This window comes from Propithecus coquereli, unplaced genomic scaffold (genome assembly GCF_000956105.1).
Source record: "Propithecus coquereli isolate 6110/MARCELLA unplaced genomic scaffold, Pcoq_1.0 Scaffold28, whole genome shotgun sequence".
NCBI classification, from domain to species: domain Eukaryota; kingdom Metazoa; phylum Chordata; class Mammalia; order Primates; family Indriidae; genus Propithecus; species Propithecus coquereli.
Genome location: NW_012148396.1, coordinates 1,529,161 through 1,549,419, shown reverse-complemented (window position 1 = coordinate 1,549,419; position 20,259 = coordinate 1,529,161). Strand labels below are relative to the sequence as shown.

The 20,259-nt window shown below is 47.7% G+C and overlaps 1 protein-coding gene across 1 annotated transcript in view; it reads left to right on the top strand.

The window, feature by feature from the left end:
- Positions 1–20,259, top strand: part of OC90 (otoconin 90) — a 32,501-nt gene that overhangs the window by 8,634 nt on the left and 3,608 nt on the right. Inside the window, exons 4-13 of the mRNA XM_012647941.1 lie at positions 1,508–1,682; positions 6,920–7,032; positions 8,896–9,024; positions 9,185–9,226; positions 10,412–10,462; positions 12,372–12,419; positions 13,921–13,974; positions 16,432–16,548; positions 17,496–17,667; positions 20,182–20,253. Of these exons, the coding sequence (XP_012503395.1) occupies positions 1,508–1,682; positions 6,920–7,032; positions 8,896–9,024; positions 9,185–9,226; positions 10,412–10,462; positions 12,372–12,419; positions 13,921–13,974; positions 16,432–16,548; positions 17,496–17,667; positions 20,182–20,253 (973 nt within the window). The remainder of the gene's footprint in view (positions 1–1,507; positions 1,683–6,919; positions 7,033–8,895; positions 9,025–9,184; positions 9,227–10,411; positions 10,463–12,371; positions 12,420–13,920; positions 13,975–16,431; positions 16,549–17,495; positions 17,668–20,181; positions 20,254–20,259) is intronic.

The window sequence follows — 20,259 nt, the reverse complement described above, 5'->3', positions numbered from 1 at the left end:
AGTATGTGTGGGAAATCTAAGGAAATTACCAGGGCCTTGGTGTCTGCCTTTGGAGCTCCAACGGCCTCCCCAGCCAGCTCCCAGCTTTGACCCAGGTTCTGGTGAGAGCACAGACACCTTTCACTGCAGGGTGAGTCACTGAGTTGCCTCGTGCTTTATATTCCTTACTGCATTAGTTATGATGACAGACTAGCCGGGAAGGGAATGGTACAGGTACCCCATTTTACAGGTAAGGAAACTGAGCCTAAGGGTGAAGGTGCCCTATAAGCTTTCCAATAAAAATGCATATTTACATAAACACACACACACACACACACACACCCCTTAGAGTGGCTTTTTCGGTCAGCATAGAATCATGTTTTCATTTGTCGGATTAGGACTTGCGGGAAGAAAACATGGAAAAGGAAGTTTTCTTGCCAATTTTGTTTGCTGTAGACTTTAGGGAAAATCATTATCCCTGATTGATACCTTGGCATGTCTCAGACGGTCAGTTTCTTTATGTGAAATGTAAAGTAAGTTTGTCTACCGTGAAATGGCAGTGACAGAATAGCATCTATGTTGCAGTGTTGACACAAGGTCTGTGGGATAACAAAGTGAGTGCTTTCCAACTTACTACACACTCTGTCCATCTTAACTATCGTGTTATTGAAAGCACCTAGTGCAACTTCTGGCACTTAGTAGGTGCTCAAAAGTTGTAAATGTCTGTACCTCTTTCCTTCCTACACTGGCTTTTAGTTCTATTGTGGCAGCATTGTATCATTTGGGACCCATTCAGCAAAGTAATAGTGACTCAGATAATAAAGACATTTAATTATCTCAAGTGGTCTGAAATCATCAGGAATGACGCAGTAGCTCAATGTGGGCATCAGAAACCCAGGAGTCTCTTTCTGCCTTGCTCCACTGCCACCCTGAATGAGATTGGGTCTCATTCCTGGGAGTTATCAAGATTCTGTGGTATGTCTGGTATGCAAAAGTTTTTCAACTTTAGGTTTGGGGCCTCACGATTGCAATGTAGTTGCTGCAGCTCCAGCAGCCAGCTTATCCCTATCCACATTCAAGGAAGGAGAAAGGTATAGATCAAAGAGATCTTTTTACATGCCCTTATTCTTTATTAGAAAAGAAATGTTTCCCAGAAGCCTCTAAAAGACTTCATCTTAAGGTTTTTCAGCCAGATCTGGGTTACATGCTTAGCTGTAGACCCATCACTGTCTTGGAAGTGTGGGACTACTGTGGCCAGCTGAGAATGATCATGAAATATCCTCAAAGACTGAGGGCAAAAGTTCACCTTCCTTGAGAACTGTTTAGTTTGTTAGTAAGGAAGAAGGGATAAATGGCTGTTAGGTGGGCAACCAACAGAAACAATGGCTTAGAGCCTGTTTCCCTTCCATTGTGTAGAACAGTCCTGAGTACACAGCACGTGCTTACTAGGCTGATGAGGTGCCATCAGCCTGGGGCTCCCTCCTAGACTCTGGTTCCCAGTGCCCCCGGGCCTTACCCCACCCCGCAGACTGCCTGGGCTCCCACTTCACCTGGCTGCAGGCCGTCTTCACCAACTATCCTGTGCTGCTCCAGTTCGTGAACGGTATGAAGTGTGTGGCCGGTCTCTGCCCCCGGGACTTTGAAGACTATGGCTGTGCCTGCAGGTTTGAGATGGAAGGTCTGCCCCTGGACGAATCTGACAGGTGAGCCAGATCCACAGGTGAGCAAGACCAAAAGGTGAGCTCATGGGAGGCCTGGCTGATACCTTGGGCAGAGTCCAGGAAAGGGCCTGGACTTGGGACTCAGGAGAGGTCTTAATTCCACCATGTGCCAGCTGGGTGACTGGTCCCCTCATCTTTCCACGGCCGTGTAATCTGTGATGGGCTCTCGTTCCGGGGAGTTATCAAGATCCTGTGTTACGCTGATATGCAAAGCTTCGTTTGAGCTTTTCTCAAGTTTGGGTCCACCACACTGCTGGGATGCTCATTACCCTACAGATTCCTGGGACCCTTCCCAGACCTATTGACTCAGAACACCTTCAGGTGGGACCTCGAAGTCTGAATTTTAAACACGCTCTCCAGGTGACTCTGCTGCAGAATAAAATTTGAGAATTATTTTTCATTCAGGTCAGTCCTGGATGCCAAAGGTAAAGCAACTATATAGCTTTATGTTTAATTTTCAACAAACATTCACCCAAAACCAATAATATATGAACACTATGCTTAAGATAAACAGAAAACTATTCTTGCTTTAAAGAACTAAATGTCTCGTGGGAAATAACAGAGAAACTGAAAGTGGCCAATAAAGATGTGCTCCCTCCCTATGTAAAGGGAAGTGCAAATTAAACAAAACACCAACTTTTACCCATCAGATTGGTGATAAAATTTAAAACCTATAAGCATTAAGCATTAGCAAGGACATGGCAAGCAAGGACTGGGTAACAGCAGGGTCATTTGGGGCATTTACCGATTAGCAATATTTGCTGCTGTTAAAATGTTAAGTCGTGTTACCTATGACCCAGTGTCCCAATTCTCTGCTCCTCATTTACTCTGTGAGCTTAGGCAAGTTATTTAGCTTCTTTGTGCTCCAGTTCTTTCACTGTGAAATGGACAATACTCCCCAACTGATAGAATTATTATCTAGGATTAAATGACCAAATTCAGGTTAAAGTGATTGGGGCTCTGCCTGGCTTAGTAAGTACTTAAGAGTACTAGTGATTAGTAGCAGAAGTAATAGTAGTAATAGCAGCAGTAGTGATGGTAATAGCAGGACTATAACAGCAGTAGTAGTAATAGTAACAATAGTAACAGTAACAGTGGCAGTGTAGCTGTGGTAGTATTAATAACAACATTAGTAGTAGTAATGACAGTGACAGCACAGCAGTAATAGTAGCAGTAGTAGTGGCATTTTAGTAGTGTAATTCTAGTAGAACTATGTTATTTGTAAAATAGTAGTAATAATCACAACAGTTGTAGCCATAGTAATAGCAGCATGGAAGTGGGGATTTGAACCCAAGTCTCAGCTCTACTCCACGAACCATGTCCCCACCAAACTGGCATTATACCTGTTCCCAAATCCATTGTGGTAGGTTGTGTGCTGTCATTTACATGGACTCACAGGAGTTAGGGAAGGAATCCCTTTGTGACATGGCGGACAGCTTATATCTGCCCTGGCATTTCCCTCTAGGACACCCTCTTTGGATGTCTTGAATCACAGGCACCAGGACAATTTCTGTGCTCCCCAAACACCCTTATGTCTCTTTCTTGCACCTACCACACAAGCTAATGTGTGTCCGCAGGGTCTGTCTTCTTGATCCACTCAACATCCTCCTCTAAGGGGAGTCTGTACCATGTCACTCTCAGTACTGACTATAGTACCTGGCACAGAGTGGAGCTTAACCGACTAGGTAGTCAACCTCTAATTGCTTTTCAGAAATCAAAACTAAACAAATTAAAAAGTGATGTATCTTTGGGTGACAAGGAATAATGACTTCAAAATTAAACAACAAATCTGTCCCACCCCCAAACCTGCAAGAGAGGATATAGATGCCTCTGGACCAAAGGACAGTTTCCCACCCTGGGGACCATGAGCAACGTGACTCCTGGAGCAAGCTCGCTGGCATTCAGAAAGGGAGAGGCTGGTTCTGCACGGCTCCCGGGGCCAGGGCCATTTCTGGAAACACACGTTCCTTTCAGGTCCTCCCTTATTACTTCTTTCAATTATTAAAATACCTTGTAAACCTAGAAGCCAAAAAAATGAAGCAGCAATTTATTACTGTCTTCAGCCCAAAAGGAATAATCAGAGCACCGATGTCCCCAAATTGGCAGAGTGATGGGTCACACCCAATTTCAATTATTGTAAACAGTTCAGTTGATAGGGGAGGTGATTTCCAAATTCCTGGAGAACAGGTTAATTCTACCTTGAACTTGCATACTAGATTCCAAAAATAATGGCTCCCATGTATGGAGTGTCTATGATGTGGTAGGACCTTTATAGCCATTTTCTTGAATCCAAAAAATTCGTATGAGTGAGGTAGTGTGAAAAATTTAGTAGCTTGCCCAAGGTTGTCAGCCGCCTGTGTATTTTTCTTCTTTACATTGATCCCTGCTGACCTCCTGTCTGCACTACAAGAACGACCTGACCTCCCACATTCAGTGTCATCTTGTTCTGTGACCAGCCTTGACCCTGGGCGAGTTACAGAGCCTGTGTGCCTCAGTGTCCACATATGTAAACGCACATAACAATAACCACACTTGCTGCTCCGATCCATGGGAGAACTCAGTGAGCTAATACCTGGAAAGCACTTAGAACAGAGGCTGGTACCTGGTAGGCACTCAACAAGTGCTGGCTGCTGTAACAAAAGCAATCGTAATATTTATCTTTATTCCTTTGGAGGAAGGAGAAATAAATTGTCTGATTTCTGGAGCTCCTTCTCCAGCCCATTTCAGGTCCTGCTCTGCCTTGCAGTTCCTGTTACAGTTTCTGTGCTCCTGCCTTGTCCCCCAGACCAAGGTCCCACCTTAACTTCTCCCCTGGACCCAGTATTGGGCCTCTTCCTGAGCCCTATACCCGTCTCTCCATCCACAGGGGACTCAGTCTCCCCTTCCTCCAGGGCCTGGCCTGTCCCCCCAAGGGCAGAGCTCTGCCCACAAATGCCTGCCCCAGCAGCTTGCCCTGTCCCAGCCTCCCTGCATGACTCCTGCACCAGCCTCCAGGCAAGAATGTACTGTCCCAGACCCTTCACAAAAAAGCAAAATGAAGTCACTTTGAGGGTCACTTGGAGACAACTTGAGGCAACAAAAGGAGCACAGACTACGCAGACAGGTACCCCTAGCTTCTAGCCCGATTTACCTGCTGCCTTAGGACAGGCAGTGTTTAAATCATGGCTCTGGAGCCCGATTGCTGGACCTCATACCCCGGCTCTGCCCCTGACTAGCTGTGCAGGCCTTGGGCAAGTGGCTTGACCTCTCTGGGCTTTAGTTTTCTTATCTCCAAAATAAGGATAACACGACCTCACTCATAGGCTCGTTATGAGCATTAAATGTGAAGTGCTTAGAACGTTCCCTGGAGTTAAGCTCAAAAGTCTGGACTATTATTAGTGAACGTCTCCGAGACTCAGTTCCCTCGGTGGTAAATGGGGGTGAATACCTCATAAAGTAATTTTGGAAAGAGTTAAGGAACTTGCCCAAGACATATCCCTGGCAGTCAGTGGAGCCAGGATTCTGATCCGGGGCAGGACATGCCTAGTCCTCACCTTCTGCTGAGCCTCCTGCACACTGAATCCTGAGGTGAGATCCAGGGAGTGGGGCGGGGACACAGTAGACCTGCCGTCTGAAGCTTGCAAGGCTGGAGGAGATTCCCAACCCTTCCCTTTATGGAATCGGAGGGAGAGGCTCCCAGCTTGGGGTGTCATCTGAACGCAACTCACACTCCTCCCCAGCCCAGGTTCATATTTAATCTTCTGCCCTCCTCCCTTCGCTGGTCAGGGGATGATTTGAATTCCCCGTGAATCCAGCTGGAACCTGGAGCCCCCGGCACTCTTCTCAAGCCAGCAGAGCTCGCCATTTACAAACAATGTTCGGCAAAGAATGTAGACTTCCCCGGTTCTCACCTTTGTCTAACTCTGACTTCGTTTGTTGTATAAGCAGCTGAACATCCTGTATTGCCCAACTGTGTGCTATGTCTATGCCTTGCTCTGGGCCTGGCATTTATCAGGTATTCCATCAAATCAGTCTCTTGACAGCTACTAACTTGCTGTGTGACCTTGCAGAAGTCACTTCCCCTCTCTGGGCCTGAAGTCCTTGTCTCCACAGCGGTGTGAGAAGCTGCACATTCACACCAATGTGCTGCCCTTTGTGTTCTTTTTAATAATGTTGTCTGGGATGAAAAAAGCTGTTCCGTACAAAATTCCAGCCAGACTATTAAGGGATTGGGTCCAACTCATGTCTTAATATTTGATTAATCTCTTCTCCTCCAGAATACGTGGGTTTATCTTTCTCTTCTCTCCATAAATGGCAATCTCAAACACCTGTCCTGGATTCAAGAAGAGATAGACTGTTCTGTAACACAGAAGCCATCTGTCCCATTAAGCTGCCTGGTGCACCACACGCAGGGGGGCATGTGCAGCATGGTGGACTCGCCCAGGGTCAAGGCTGGTCACAGAACAAGATGACGCTGAATGTGGGAGGTCAGGTCACTCTTGCAGTGCAGACAGGAGGTCAGCAGGGATCAATGTAAAGAAGAAAAATACACAGGCGGCTGACAACCTTGGGCAAGCTACTAAATTTTTCACACTACCTCACTCATACGAATTTTTTGGATTCAAGAAAATGGCTATAAAGATCCTACCACATGATGGATGGTCCACATCTTCTTTCCACTGGATGCATCACTGCTGGGTTCTATAACCTTGACCCTCAAGGCTCAAGGGTCAATTTCTTTGCTTAGAGGTGCTGACCCCTAACATGTCCTTGGCCTTGTCTTCACTGGCCAGTCCAAGCAAGTGATAGTGTTGCTCATCCCACCACTGGCACACGAGGTAGGTAGTGAAGTCAGCTGTCACATGAGGCCGGGCAGGGGGAGAAGAGAGGACGACTGACTGCTGCTGGTTAGGACAGCGGTGGGCCCCACAAAGGGAAATGGACAGTGATGGGGAGCGGGCACTAAGCAGTATCCAAAGACTTAGCGTCCGGATGCAGAAGCAAGACATGCTGAGCCTCCCTTCACACTGAATCCTAAGGCTGAGATCCAAGGGGCTGGGCAGAGACCATGTAGACTTGCCATCTGAAGCTTGCAAGACAGCAGATGGCAAAGCGTGTGTGCACGTGTGTGTGTGCATGTGTGTGTGCACAGAGCATTTGAGATAGAACACCACAGAATGATCCCAGGCTGCCTGCCCTCCCTTCACCCTCCCCATCCTCTCACCCTGCCCCTGCCGCAGCTGCTGCTTCCAGCACCGCAGGTGCTACGAGGAGGCTGCTGACATGGACTGTCTGCAGGACCCAGCCAAGCTTAGCACAGACATCGACTGCGTCAGCAAGAAGGTCACGTGCGGTGAGCATCTCCAGGCTTCCCCTTGGGCTGGGCCAAGATGTGACAAGGCAGGGACCCCAGGCCTGGACCAGGCCGAGAGCTCCCGGGGTCCATCTGCATCATCATCACGATTGGCAGCATCACTGTCCACACTTAGAGCCCCACGAGGGTTGGATCGAGGGCGTCTGTACCTTGCATGGAGTCTATGCACAATACATGTTTTTAAATTGAAATGATAGTTGATCAGCAGATTATTTGGCTTATACTTTTATACTTGTAGCAACCCTGGGAGCTTAGGAAGGCGAGTTTGCTACTTATGCATTGTGTAACATGGGGGCAATTACTTAACTTCTCTGAACTTCAAGATGGGGAGGAGAAACCTACTTCCAAGATTTGCTGTGAAAGTTGAATGCAACAGTGCTGTCAAGTGGTCAGCGCAGGGACCAGAGCTGGATGTGGAGCTGGAAGTCGCAGTGGGTGGATAAGGCTTGTGGTGCTTGTTGTCTGGAGGAATTAGAAACATGTAGGTTCAAATCTCAGCTGCCCATCTGATTCCCTGTATGACTCCAGGAATTTTACTTCATGTCTCTGGGCAGTCCCAGCAGGAGTAGAATAAAGGCCAGTGGGGAGAGGGAACCTGGCACGTAGGGGCCCTGTGTTAGAGCTGTCCTCTATGTGTGCCTGCAGGTGCCAGAGGCTTTACACACAGCGACTCTGAGCCTCCTAATAGCCCTAAACACGGGGGCCATTTCTTGTGGCGGTTTTCAGACAAGAAAAGCAAAGTGCAGAGAAATTAAATAGCTCACCCAAAGTCACAGAGTTGTGAAAGGGCAGAGTCAGGGTTTGAACCCAGGTCCAGCTGACCCTCGAGTCCAGGTAACAGCTGGAGGGTGGAGCGTCAGGGAGGGATGGGGGGGAGGACGTGGGTGACCACCACTCGGAGAGGCGCACAGTGAACACGGAAGACAGGATTCGTTCATTCACTCAGCACTCACGCCAAGCCACAACAGTCGTCGCGGTGCTGGGGATAGCCGGACCTTCTGGAATGTCCTCACCGCATCAGACACTGAGAATACCCAAAACAAAGCATGTAGTCTGTTAGACAGGGCCAAGAGCTCTGGAGGAAATAAATGGGGGGAAAGGTGCAGGGAGGGTTGGGGCAGGGGCTCCAACTTAAACAGGAAGGTCAAGAAAAGCCTCCCGGAGATAATGACAGTTGAACAAAGAGTTAAAGAAGAGGCGGGAAGCGATCCCCATGGGTACTGGCCCAGGAGGGGTGCAGACAGAAGCAGCAGCGTGCGACGGCCCCACGGCGCCCAGTGCGTTTGAGGAACAAGGGGGCAGTGAGACAGGAGTAGGCGGTGAGGGGGTGTGGAGGAGGGTGGGACCTGGAGGGAAGGGGACCTGCCACGTGACGTTCCTGGGCTGCAGTGAGACTTGTGCTTTGAGGCGGGGAGTCGGCGGAGGGTTCTGAACAGAATGCAGACGTGGTTTGATCTGAGTTTCAGAAGGGTTGTCCTGACTCCTCGATAGATCGGGCAGCGGGGAGACTGGTTAGGAGGCCGTGGCTGTAACCGGGCAGGAGACACGGGGACTCGGCCCAGGGCGGGAGGGTGGAGACGCCGACACATGGGCAGGCTCTGTGCTGCAAGCGGAGCCGACAAGGTCGCTTGAGGGACTGGGCGTGAGCGTGAGGGAAGAGGAATGGGCACGGCCCCAGTTTGTGTCCACGCAACTGAAGAGACGGAGCTGACCTGAGACCAAGAGGTTGTAAGAGGAGCAGGATTTTGACCAGGCAGGCTGGAGTCCCGTCTTAGGACTTGCATTACCTCTTGGGATTCCAAGTGAGATCTTTCCAGCCTTCTCTGCTCTTTCTCTGTGCAGAGTCTAAGGACCCTTGTGAGCACCTGCTGTGTACCTGTGACAAGGCTGCCATCGAATGCTTGGCTCGGTCCAGCCTCAACTCTTCACTGAACCTTCTGGACAGCTCCTTCTGCCTGGCTCAGGCTCCAGGTGGGAAGATCCAGGCCCGCATCAGCGGTGGGGTTGACAGGGTGATCTGGGCAGGAGCTGGTTTGGAATCGGTCATTGCTTCAGATGCAAAATCCAGCACCTTCAAACATGGCCCCATCCCTCTGCTCTAAACAGACTTTCCAATATGTTTTCTTTTCAGAGACAACCATTGGGAGAGACCTGACGACACCTCTGCCCAGAGGTAAGGCCCCCTAGGGAAGCCAGCTCCTACTTGGACCACAGGGTTCAGACGGCAACAGGAATTGTTAGATGCACCTCATCCGCCTGGCCTGCCTCACAGAAGCTGGAGAGTCACGTCCCTGCCTCTCCTGGCTGGGAGATTCAACTACTTCTGATATACCCAATTCAAACACCCAACATCAAATGGCCTTAGTGCAAACTTGGTCCCTTGCTACATGGACAGGTGTAAATTTAATCCAGTGAGGATACAGACTCCGAGTTCTTTCTTTCTTTTTTTCACTCCATAGTCAGGGCCCTGGTATACAGTGTGACAGGGACAGGACCTAGTGCTCAGAGGGAGCAAGACCCCTCCCCGCTAGGCGAGCTCCTAGCTACCTCCTTCTCTCCCCCGCCCCTTCCTCCACACACTCTCCAGAGCCTGCACCTAAAGGGGCAGCCTGAGTCCAAGTGGAGGCTCTTTGAAGGGGAGGCTGTTTGTCATGGGTCCTTTCAGGTCAGGGTAGGCTCTTAATAACTGTCCACTCCACTAAGCAAGTGATGCTTCTTATTCTAAAATGCAGATCTTACAAAAAAATGGGAGGTGTATGCCTGCTATTCCTTGCTCACCAAAGTTTCCATGATCTCTCAGTCCCAATACCTTAGGGCACATGAGAGCGAGAAATCCAAGATGTGCCTTAGCAGAGCATCCCCTCTCTCCTGGGGCTGGGGTCTCTCTCCCAGGAGTGATTGTTAAAGAGGAAGCTGGTGTGTATGTACATGTGTGTGTGTGCATGAGTGTGCATGGGTGTGTGTGTACATGCATGTTGTTCCCCTGTGTATCTTCTCAGTCCAGTGCTCTTTTTTTCCTTTGCCACCCTGCCTCCCTTTTGAACAGAGTTCTGCTTAAGTTGGGACACCTTTGGGGTGCGCGGCTCTTTCATTGCCTTCAGCCCTGTTTCTCCACCAGCACCCCGCAGTGGCTGTGCTCCACCCCGAGCTGGGAACTTGCAGGGAACCCCATGTTCTGGGAGGTGTAAGGGTGGAGAGGAAAGCCAAAGGCAGGATGGACGGCTCTTCCTGGCCACCTTTCCTCGGCCCCTTCCTCCCTTGGTCCAGCAGTCTCCAGCCTGTTTTTCTGTGAGCCCCCGTGCCTGGTTTTGACACCGTGTTACATCTGCCATTGCTACGGACGGCTCTCTTTTTTCAGCGGATCCTGCGGAGCCCACAGACGCCAGCCTGACAGCCCTCTCAGGAGAAGGTGAGCCGAAGAGGGCTGGTGTGTAACTCAGACACCCACGTCTTCATTGTGCCATCTGCCGACAAGCTGGCCTGAGCTCCCCTAAAGTGTCCCTTGCCTGGCTCAAGTATATTCCAGAGCCAGCCCTGGTTCTTCCTGGCCCCCGAGTGTCTTCTCTACTTCCTCAGCTTTCTCTGACACTCCTACTCCCACCCCTGTGGAATTGCCAGATAAATGCACGATGCCCGTCCATTAAAGTTGAATTTCAAATGAACAACAAATACTTTTTTTAGTACATGTATGTCCCAAAGATCCCATACAACACACTCAGATCACTCCGCAAACCACCTCCCTAGAAGTTTGGTGTTTCCTTTCTCTGCTGCTGCTATCGCTAGGAGCAGAGGCCTACAGTGCCGCTGACTCCTGGCCGTGCTCTGTGTGGCCAAGGGTATCTCATCCCAACAGATCCCAGACAGCCTGTGTCTCGGGGTCCAGATCCAGAGAGAAGAGGAAATGTCACCCTCACCCCATCAAAGCTCCACATATTTCCTGCCCAAGGAGTGACTATTCCCAGCGTGATTGACAGCAGCAACTTGCATTCTATTTTAGGCAAATTGTCAGCCCCAAACTTGAGAATATACGGTGGGCTTCACGGCCCCATCAGACAATCACAAAATGACCCCAAATTGGTACATGCTCCAAAGTTTGAGTGCTTAAACCTCAGCTGTCATTACTTTGTGGCATCAAGAAATGATAATGTTTATCCCTGAGAATGATGCAGAGGTTCCTCGAGGAGTGTAAAGTCTAACTGGAGAAAGAGGGGATGCTCATGCACCCCCACAACACACCAATGCACATCCGTGACTTGGGCAGTGCAGACGAGTGCTCTTCAGGAAGGAAGGCCACCTGAATGCAGGATCAAAAAAATCAAACACACAAGCGCAGGTGGGAGAGTTTGTGAGAAAAAGATACTGAGCGTATAACCATTCTCAGCATCATGTAATGAAACCATTAGGTTTTGGAGTCAGGTGGATTTGGGATCAAGTCCTACCTCTCCCATTTTTCAGTTATATGGCATTGGAAGAGTGATTTAACCTATAAGCTTTAGTTTTTTCAATTGTACAAAACAGGGGTTGGCAAACTTATTCTGTAAAGGGCCAGAGAGTAAACACTTTATGCTTTGAGGGCCATAGAACCTCTATCACAATTTCTCAACTCTGCTATTGTAGCACAAAAACAGCCACAGACAATATGTAAATGAGTGGACATGGCTGTATTCCAATAAAACTTTATTTACAAAAACAGGCCAAGGGCCAGGCCATAGTTTACTAACCCGAGAAAAAAGGTCATTACACCTATCCTTTGGGATGGCATAAGGGTTAAATGAAGGCAAGCTTGGGGAGATTCTGGACCAGCATCTTCTTCCAGGAATTCTGATGTGGCTATAAAAGCAGCACACACCATCAAATCATAGGCTGGATAATGGACAACTTGCCTAAAATACATAGTCTCATCTAATGCTCATACAACCTTATGGAACAATAGCTTGAGACTCAGTGGTAAGTTGTCCCAGACACAGAGCTGAGCAGCAAGACTGGGACTGGAGGTCTCTGATGCTTCCATTCTCACTTCTAGACCAAACTCGCTCTTACGCTGCCTTCCCACAAGGACCTGTTCCACCAGGGGCAACAATGGCCCTGTGTTCCCAAAGATGGTGTTTGCTGATCTTTATACCTAAACACAGACCTGGCTGGAGTCTGGCCTCTTGTCTGCTGAACTGGTAACTAGTTGAGCACCACCATGTAGCCACATTCCCTGATCAGGTGGCCCTGGGCATCCTCTCCTCAGTCCTTGACCCAAACCTGCTTCCTCTGGATGGCTTAGGCACCCAGCTGGTGGATAATTGAAGTTGGGTCATTTTGTTTCACAGTGGCCACTGAGACCGAAGCTGACAGACTGACCACTCCCTCCAGGACAAGTAAGCAGAGGGGACTTTGAAAGAGGACATTTCTAAGGGAGAAATGTCATGTAAATATTTGTGTTCAGTGCTGGTGACCACTTCTCGACAGGGCCTGGAGGAAACATTATTGTATGTATTTTATAGAACATGCAGGAAACAGCCTTATGAAGAATAAAAGTTCTAAGTCATCAGGAAGTAATTTGTTGGACTGGTCTCTAGGCCCAGACTGCAGACTATCTCTTTTCCATTATATTAATACAATAGTGACTCACGGATAACTCCAACTTACCTAAAAATATCTCGGCCAAAATTTTATCAGTGGAATTAGCCTAATCATTCATTCTGCTCATGGTGATTAATAACCATGGATCTTTTATTAATAAGTATAAATAACTGATAATTACTAAGAATGAATAAGCAAGTAAATGGATTCTTTGGTTAAGGGGTGGTGACATTTTTGAGAGCCTCAGATGTGCCAGCGTATCCCTAAGCCTCTTACATATATTCTCTGAGTTAGTCCTCCCTGGTCCTAGGAGATCTGTTATTATCCCCATTTTATAAATAAAAAAGAAATTCCAAGAGGTAAAATCATCTGCCCAGGGCAGGCAGCTTAGCAGTCCTTTACTTCTGAGTCTATAGGTTTTGCTTTTGAAGAGAACAATCTGCCCCAGTTGGAAAGGTCCAGATTCTCTCTTTGATAGAGGCTTTGTGTCCATATCAGTAAAATTCAAAGTCTGGATTCCATATAACCTCACCATAGTCTTGATCTTTGAGCACATTAAATTTAAGGCAGTTCCTTTCTCTCCTAGAAGTTTTTTAGTTACCACCCCTGGTACAGCCAGGAGTGAGATAGTAGCCCAGCCTAGTGACTAAGAGTGTCACCTTCAGCCAGGCTGCTGGGGTCTGCACCCTGCTACTTCCTAGGTCTGTGACCTTGAACCAGTGACCTAACTTTTCTGTGTGTCTCCTTTCTCATCTCTGAATGAGGGCGAGCAGAGTGCTAACTCATGGGCTTGAATGAGTTAATACAAGGAAGCCCTTGTTGCCATATCTGGCATGTGGAGGAGCTTAATAACCATTAAACAACAAATTCGTTTCACAGAGAAACCGAGGCTCAGCAGTTTTCCTGGAGTCACATAGCAAACAACTTCAACCACACAACTCTGCTACCTCTTTACTGCATACTGTTCTGCCGAAAATGTGATTTTCTTTTAGTTTTTTTTTCCTCCAAATTTTAGAGAGGCCGGCATTCCAAAAGTATTTCGACAAACTCACCTGCTTCCAGCTTGACAAGCTGCAGCTGCATTTGCGAGCAAGCCTGTATCTGGGGGGGTCCGCTTTGGCTCAGCAGTGACCCTAATATCACCAGGTCTCCTAGGACATCTCACGGTGGGAGGCAGGCCAGGGCAGAGTGAAGAGCGTGTGGCTCCTGCGCCCAGGGGGATGGGAGACGTCTCTGGAAACCAAGGTGGACCAGCTGGGGTTCACACTCACCCTGTCTCTCTTCCTTTGGGGGCAGAACTAGGCCAAGATCAGGAAGGCATGGAAGCTGCTAGGACCACATCGCCTCCAGGTGAGCACACTCGGCTCCTCCTGCCCATCTATGCATACATGTATCACTGTCCCCAATATGTTTATGAAATCCTGTGGATTTCACACGAGCCTTGGGGCCAAACCCAAAATGGAAGAAATCATTGACACCAATTTACTTTTACATCCCCCTCAACAAAAAAGTACACAAATGAAGTTAAAAGGTAGAGCCATTCACAGGAAGAAATGGAAACTTATCTAGTAAAGAGATGAGTTTAGAAAAATGCAGAAAACTACATTTAGTTTTCCCTTTAAATTACTTGTAATTCCACAATATAAAGAGAGACACTGTTAATATTTGCAGCCATTTCTTCTAGTTTCATTCCTCACTAGGCACATCCATGAATATAAATAAAATGAATTTGAGAACACTTCCTAGCCATGGCTTTGTAGCCTGAGTTGTATCATTAATACAAAGTGATGCTATTCCCCTAACATTAAATATTTTTCTGGAAGATGATTTTTAGTGGCTATATAATAATTCCTTATATCAAAACATAATTTATTTAACCAATTATTTCTAACATTTTGTTATTATAAATAATAGATATGTACTTTCTTCATGCCCATCGACTTCTGATTAATTTGTTGGGATAAAAGCCTAAAAGTTGAATTACTGGATAAAAGGCATAATCATTTTAGAATTTTTAGCATGTTGCCAAATTGGCCTTGAGAAAAATTGAACCAATTTACATTCATACGTATATTCTGGTTGCCAATTCTGGGCACTGTTATCTAAAAACAAGCAAACAAACAAAAACCTCTATCAGTTTTATTACAATGGGATAAAAATGTATCTTTTTTTCTCCCCTATGATGAAAATTGAAAGTGGCGTTTTAGTACCCAAACCAAGCCAACTCCTCATTCTGGGACTTGTTGGTCAAATCTAAACAGAATCCCAAATCTTAACTGAATCCACAGAGGTGTAACCAATGTCAGAACTAAGGCTGTTGCGATTTGAGCCGACTTTGCTCTGAGAGGCACTGTGACCCTCTCAGCATAGGAGACAACAGGGCCAAGAATCAGAGGAATTTATTCCCCAAATGGGGCCACAGCTGGCCCAGAAAAGATGATTAATGCCAAATGTCCTCATCTAGAGGAAGTGAGGGGGATTTCAAATTGATTGACGCCAAAAATCCAGAAAGTTCTTCCACAGGAGATGAGGACTACTGGCTACTCAGACTCAGCAGGGAGGACACACTGGGCTCTGGGAGCTCTTTCTGCTTGCAGAGAGCTCCCCACCTGCAGAGTCCTAAGCCTAGATCAGATTTACGGATCTTTTCCCATTTCCTAATTGCTAGGCATTTAGCTGGAAGGATTATTCAAACACCAAAAGAAGTATTATTAATATAATTTTACAAAGGAGAAATTAAGATTTAGAGAGGCTAAGTGATTTGCCCAAGGTTATACATCGAGCATGTGGCTGAGCTAAAATTCAAACTCAAATCTCTTCAACTCTAACTCTAACTCTGACTTGGTGAGTTTCTAGCAGTCAGGAACATGCTAGAAAGAAGCTGGTTAACTGGTTTTTATTTGTGGCATTGGAGAACTGAGCAGGATGTTAAATCTAGGAGACTGAGATTACAGCAGGGCTTTAGTCCCATAGGAACTGGAGTGCTGAACTAGACCAGATGCATGAACCAAACCAATATGGCGGGTTGGGGAAAGGCTGCAATTCAGCGGGTACCAAGATGCTAGGCCTTACCGAGCACTCTGGGGACTGCTGGGGACTGAGCCTGGGTCAGCAGGTTGGTGGGGCTGAGTCTGCTGGGATTCCCATTCCCTGGATCAGACTGGGCTGGAGATTTGGCCTGTGAGTTGGAGGTTTTGCTGCCTCCAGCTGTGAGGGCAGGTGGCACTGACACACCAGAGCAAAGGGAGATCCAGAGAGACAGTAAGAGATGAGAGGGAGGCAGGTCAGGTCCTGGGCAAGCCTTGCAGGCCACAGGAAGAACCTTGCACTTAATTCTGAATATGAGAAACTGTTGCAGCATTTGAGCAAGGAAACAGAGGGCTTCAAGGAAGAGTTTCACTTGCTTACGTTGTCATGTACCACGAGTTGGCATGATTTCTCCACCATTCTCTTTACCTCTCCTCTCGCTGTGAGTGCCTGACAGACCTTCCCTGGGCAGCCGAATGATAGTAAACACAGGCCTGGCAGGCCAGGACAGTTCTCGTGCATGAGAGGCTGCCTGGCTGATCTAGCTCAGGCTTCTATCAGTGCTAAGGTTATCACAGAAAATTTGGAAATTCTCATGTAGAATTCATGGAACCCTGAGAATCTGCCTTGATGTCTGCAAGCCCAGTTGGAGGAACACTCTCCTTGTGCTTTGGTGTTCTGAGGTATCTGTGTGCATTTGGCCTTCACCATGTGTCCACTCGCAAATCTCTCCTTGAGCCTCTTTTTAAAAACCTGAATGATGAAGTTTTGTATTTTCAGGATCTGCTGAGATTGTCGCCGCAGCTGAAAGTGTAACCCTTGTCCCTGCTGGTGTTAAATCTGTGGGGCTGGCGGTGTCATCTGTTGAGAGTGGGCCTGAGGAGACGACAGGCAAAGGTACGCAGAGCAGGTGGCCAGAGAGGCGTCTGTCCTCTCTGCCCCTGGGGTCCTTCGGGTAGCTTGTCAACAAAGCACCTTAGGCCACCGTTTCTTGTGAACTTCTCATGTTGGTGTGACTAGAAGGTCTCATCCCTCTTACTGGGTGAGCACATGGAGGCTCAGAGGGGATGTGATCTGCCTGAAGCCACTGAGCTGCTGTGAGGCTGAGTCTGGGAGAGAAACCAGGTCTCCCAAGCCCTTGACCACGTGCTCTTTCACTGGCCCAGAAGAAGAGAGTTTGGCAGGACTGAAGCACTTGGGTTTTAATAATCCTCCTCCTTTTTCTCTCCCCCCTGATGCCACCTAACCAAAGGGCCTGCCCCTGCAAGGAGCCACGGCCAGCTGTACACAGAGGAGGACTTTGCTAGTATCTGGGCACGCCCTCCATGGTGCCCAACACAGTGCTAGGAAGAAAGCTACATTTGGAAAGAGGAAGTGGGGCGGGGTGGAGGACGAGAGAGAGAGAGAAAAAGAGAGAGAGAGTGAAACCCACGGGCTCTGAAAGGCAAGCCCCGCCAGGCATGCTAATCTGATGCAGCAGAAAGCCTAAGAAGATGACCAGGACTACCCCAGGGTGCCAGGCTCTACTCAGTGGTAAAATGTGGCCCAAAGAGCATCTTTGATCCTGACAAGTCCCCATCCCTTAGGGAGATTTAATAAGGAGTCTGGTAGAGCATTAGAAGCCTGGCCAGAAAAGACCTGCTCTCAGAAAGACAATGCATCCCAGACAGGGAATGAGCCAGAACACGGCTTTTCCAGAAGAATGGCCATCCCAGATGTAGGACATGGGTTTCCTTGCATGACCCCGAGTTGTCCTCATACAGCCTGGAAGCTCGCATGGCCTTCCCATTGTGAAGGCTGTCCCGACACTGCTTGCTCTCCTGACAGCCTCTCTTCCTGATCAGCCTGTGACAGATTCACCTTCCTGCGCCTGGGAAGTGGGGACAACAAGCAGGTGATGCCGCAGTTCGGAGAGATGCTCTTTTGTCTGACGTCCCGGTGCCCAGAGGAGTTTGAATCTTATGGCTGTTACTGTGGACAGGAAGGAAGAGGCCAGCCGAGGGACGCCCTAGACAGGTACGGATGGGTGGAGGCGGTGGGTCGTGGTGCTGATGCTGTGTGCACCAGTGAGAAATAGTGACCCTCTTCTAAGTCAGCAGGCACTTAAGGCTTCACCAAGTGTTCAGGGTGCGTGCGTTATCTCACTCAGGGAGGCTCTTTGGCATGACAGGCCCATTTTCCTGATGAACAGCTGACTTGTCCTGAGGTCATTCATCTAGGAACGGGCAGAGCCACACAGATCCATATCTTTTGACTTGGGGGTTTAGAGCCCTTTCAGCATTTCCACAAGTACCACCCAGCTGCCCTAAGAGGGCCAATCTGCAAAGATCAACACATAGAATTGGAGTTTCCACTTGGTTTGTCCTGCAGAACAAACCACTTTGAAATTAGTTTCTCAATAACTTTGAGGTATAACTGCTAAATTTTGTATCTACCACTCTTGGAAGAATTTTCACTGACCTCATGCATTCATTAATTTATTCATTCGTTTTATATGTGCATTTAAACCACACTGCTGGCGCTTTTGCTCTCTGCCAGGCACTAGGCTACATGGTAGAAAATACAAAAATGATTAAACTGAACAAAGCAGAACAAAACAAATTGCTTATGCCTAATAGGAGCTCAAATAGTGAAAGAGATGGACTATTAAACAAAAATACTAACCAATATAATAATAAATGCAGTAATGGAAACAGAATAAGCTACGGAGGACTCCATCTGAGTTGATGAGGTTTTTAGGGTGACTGCACATGGGGGTCGCATCGGTCCCGGGCCAGTGGAGAGGTCTGCATGCAAAAAGTGTTTATCCTCATTGGATGGTATAGTTGCCAAAGCAAAACCAACAACTTTAGATGATTTTTAAAAAAGAAAAAGACGAAGCATATTGTAGCTAATAGAAAGGACGCGGTGATGTCAGCAACGTGGAGCATGTCAGTTGCGGGTCAGATTATGCCGGGGGTTGGGGGGTGCATTTCTCACCCACCCACTTTCTCTCTTCTGCCGCTGCCTCCCAGTCATCCTGGCCCCTTTATCTAGCCTCCCTTGGCCTTTCCAGGAAGGAAATTCAGGCTCCGCTGCACAGGTGACCTTCCTCTTACCTCCCACCAGATGACCCTAAAGCAGTTTTTACTCTAGCAAAGGTTATGTCACACTATGACTCACGAGCCTGTTTGCATTCTGAGGTTCAACCATACGCCCTCCGCTCTCCAGGACAGTGATTTCCAGTGTCAAGATTGCTGAGTCCATAGCACTTGAATGAGATATGGCAAAAGATAGGAATCTAGCCAGCAGCAGTCTCTGCATTCTGTTGAACCCCATAGAAAGAAAGTGGAGATGATTTTGAAGGTGTTTTCTGACAACCAACCATATTTTACAAAATATGAAATTTGACCGGTCAGATAAGTTATGATATGGCTTACTTGAGATCTGAAGGAAGAAATTGAAAAACTGAAAGCTATAGGAAAAAAACCCTTGATTAAGGAAGATTTAGTCAAAGTGATAGTATTTTCTATAAGGATATGTTTTTAAAACCATGTGTACTGTACATTATGGGCAATTTAAGTGATTTTTAAGAGTATTTTGACTGTACGTTATTTCCAATTCACTCACTGACTTTAGATTTTAGCTATTATGTGAGTGATCCCCCTGCCTTATGCTAATGTGAGCCTGAGAGCTGGATGGCTCCTCCGATTGCTGGCAAAGTGGGAAGGCAGGTAAAGCTGACACTTGGCCAGAACAAGTGCTGTCAGAGAGCCACAAAAGTCTATGACTGATCCCTACTCGGCTGTGGTCTCCGGCATGGAGTGAGAGTCGTGAAAGGACAGGGAAGAGTTGAAAAGGGAGGATTTAGGGAGCAACTGTAGCTTCCTAGTGGCTGGAGCCATCACATCTTTCCTAAGGATGCCCATCTGGCCCAGGGGACACCAGAGGTTGTGAGGCTGTGTCAGGCCAGACGGGCAGGTCTGAAAAGCAAGACACTGATTCATTCTCATACATTTACTGAGGTTCTGCTCTACACTGGACACTTTCTAGATGCAATCCTTTATGCTCAGGATAGTTACTCCGCTTTCTTTTAATGAGAGTGCCCTGTGGATGTGGGATTCACTGTTCTATGTAAGAGGTTGGAAGGGGTGGGGCCACTGCCCATATGGAGCTTTTGTGTAAGTTTTAAAAAGGTGCTCCTTACTCAAGACTCTTTCTCTCCATCTGTTGGGAAATAGTTGCAATAAATATGCAAATCATCTGCCTTTGCCATCAATAGTCACAATACAAATACAAAAACAATTTTTTAAAATAATAAGATGCATACAGTGTGATTGGCACTGCCTTAGATGGGGCATCTTCGTGCAGTACACAACCTGAACAACCATACACAATGGCCCTTGGTGTGTGTATGAGTCAGCCCTACGTGCATGGGAAAGGAGGCACTGGCTTCTCTCATTGCTATAGGGAGTGTGGAAGAAACAGGCCTTGAGAGAGCTCCTGGGCAGCTGGGAGGTCTGTACAGTAAAGGGTTTTCCTTGGTTTTAGGTGCTGTTTGTCCCATCACTGCTGCCTGGAGCAGGTGAGAAGGCTGGGCTGCCTTCTCGAGAGGCTTCCTCGGTCACC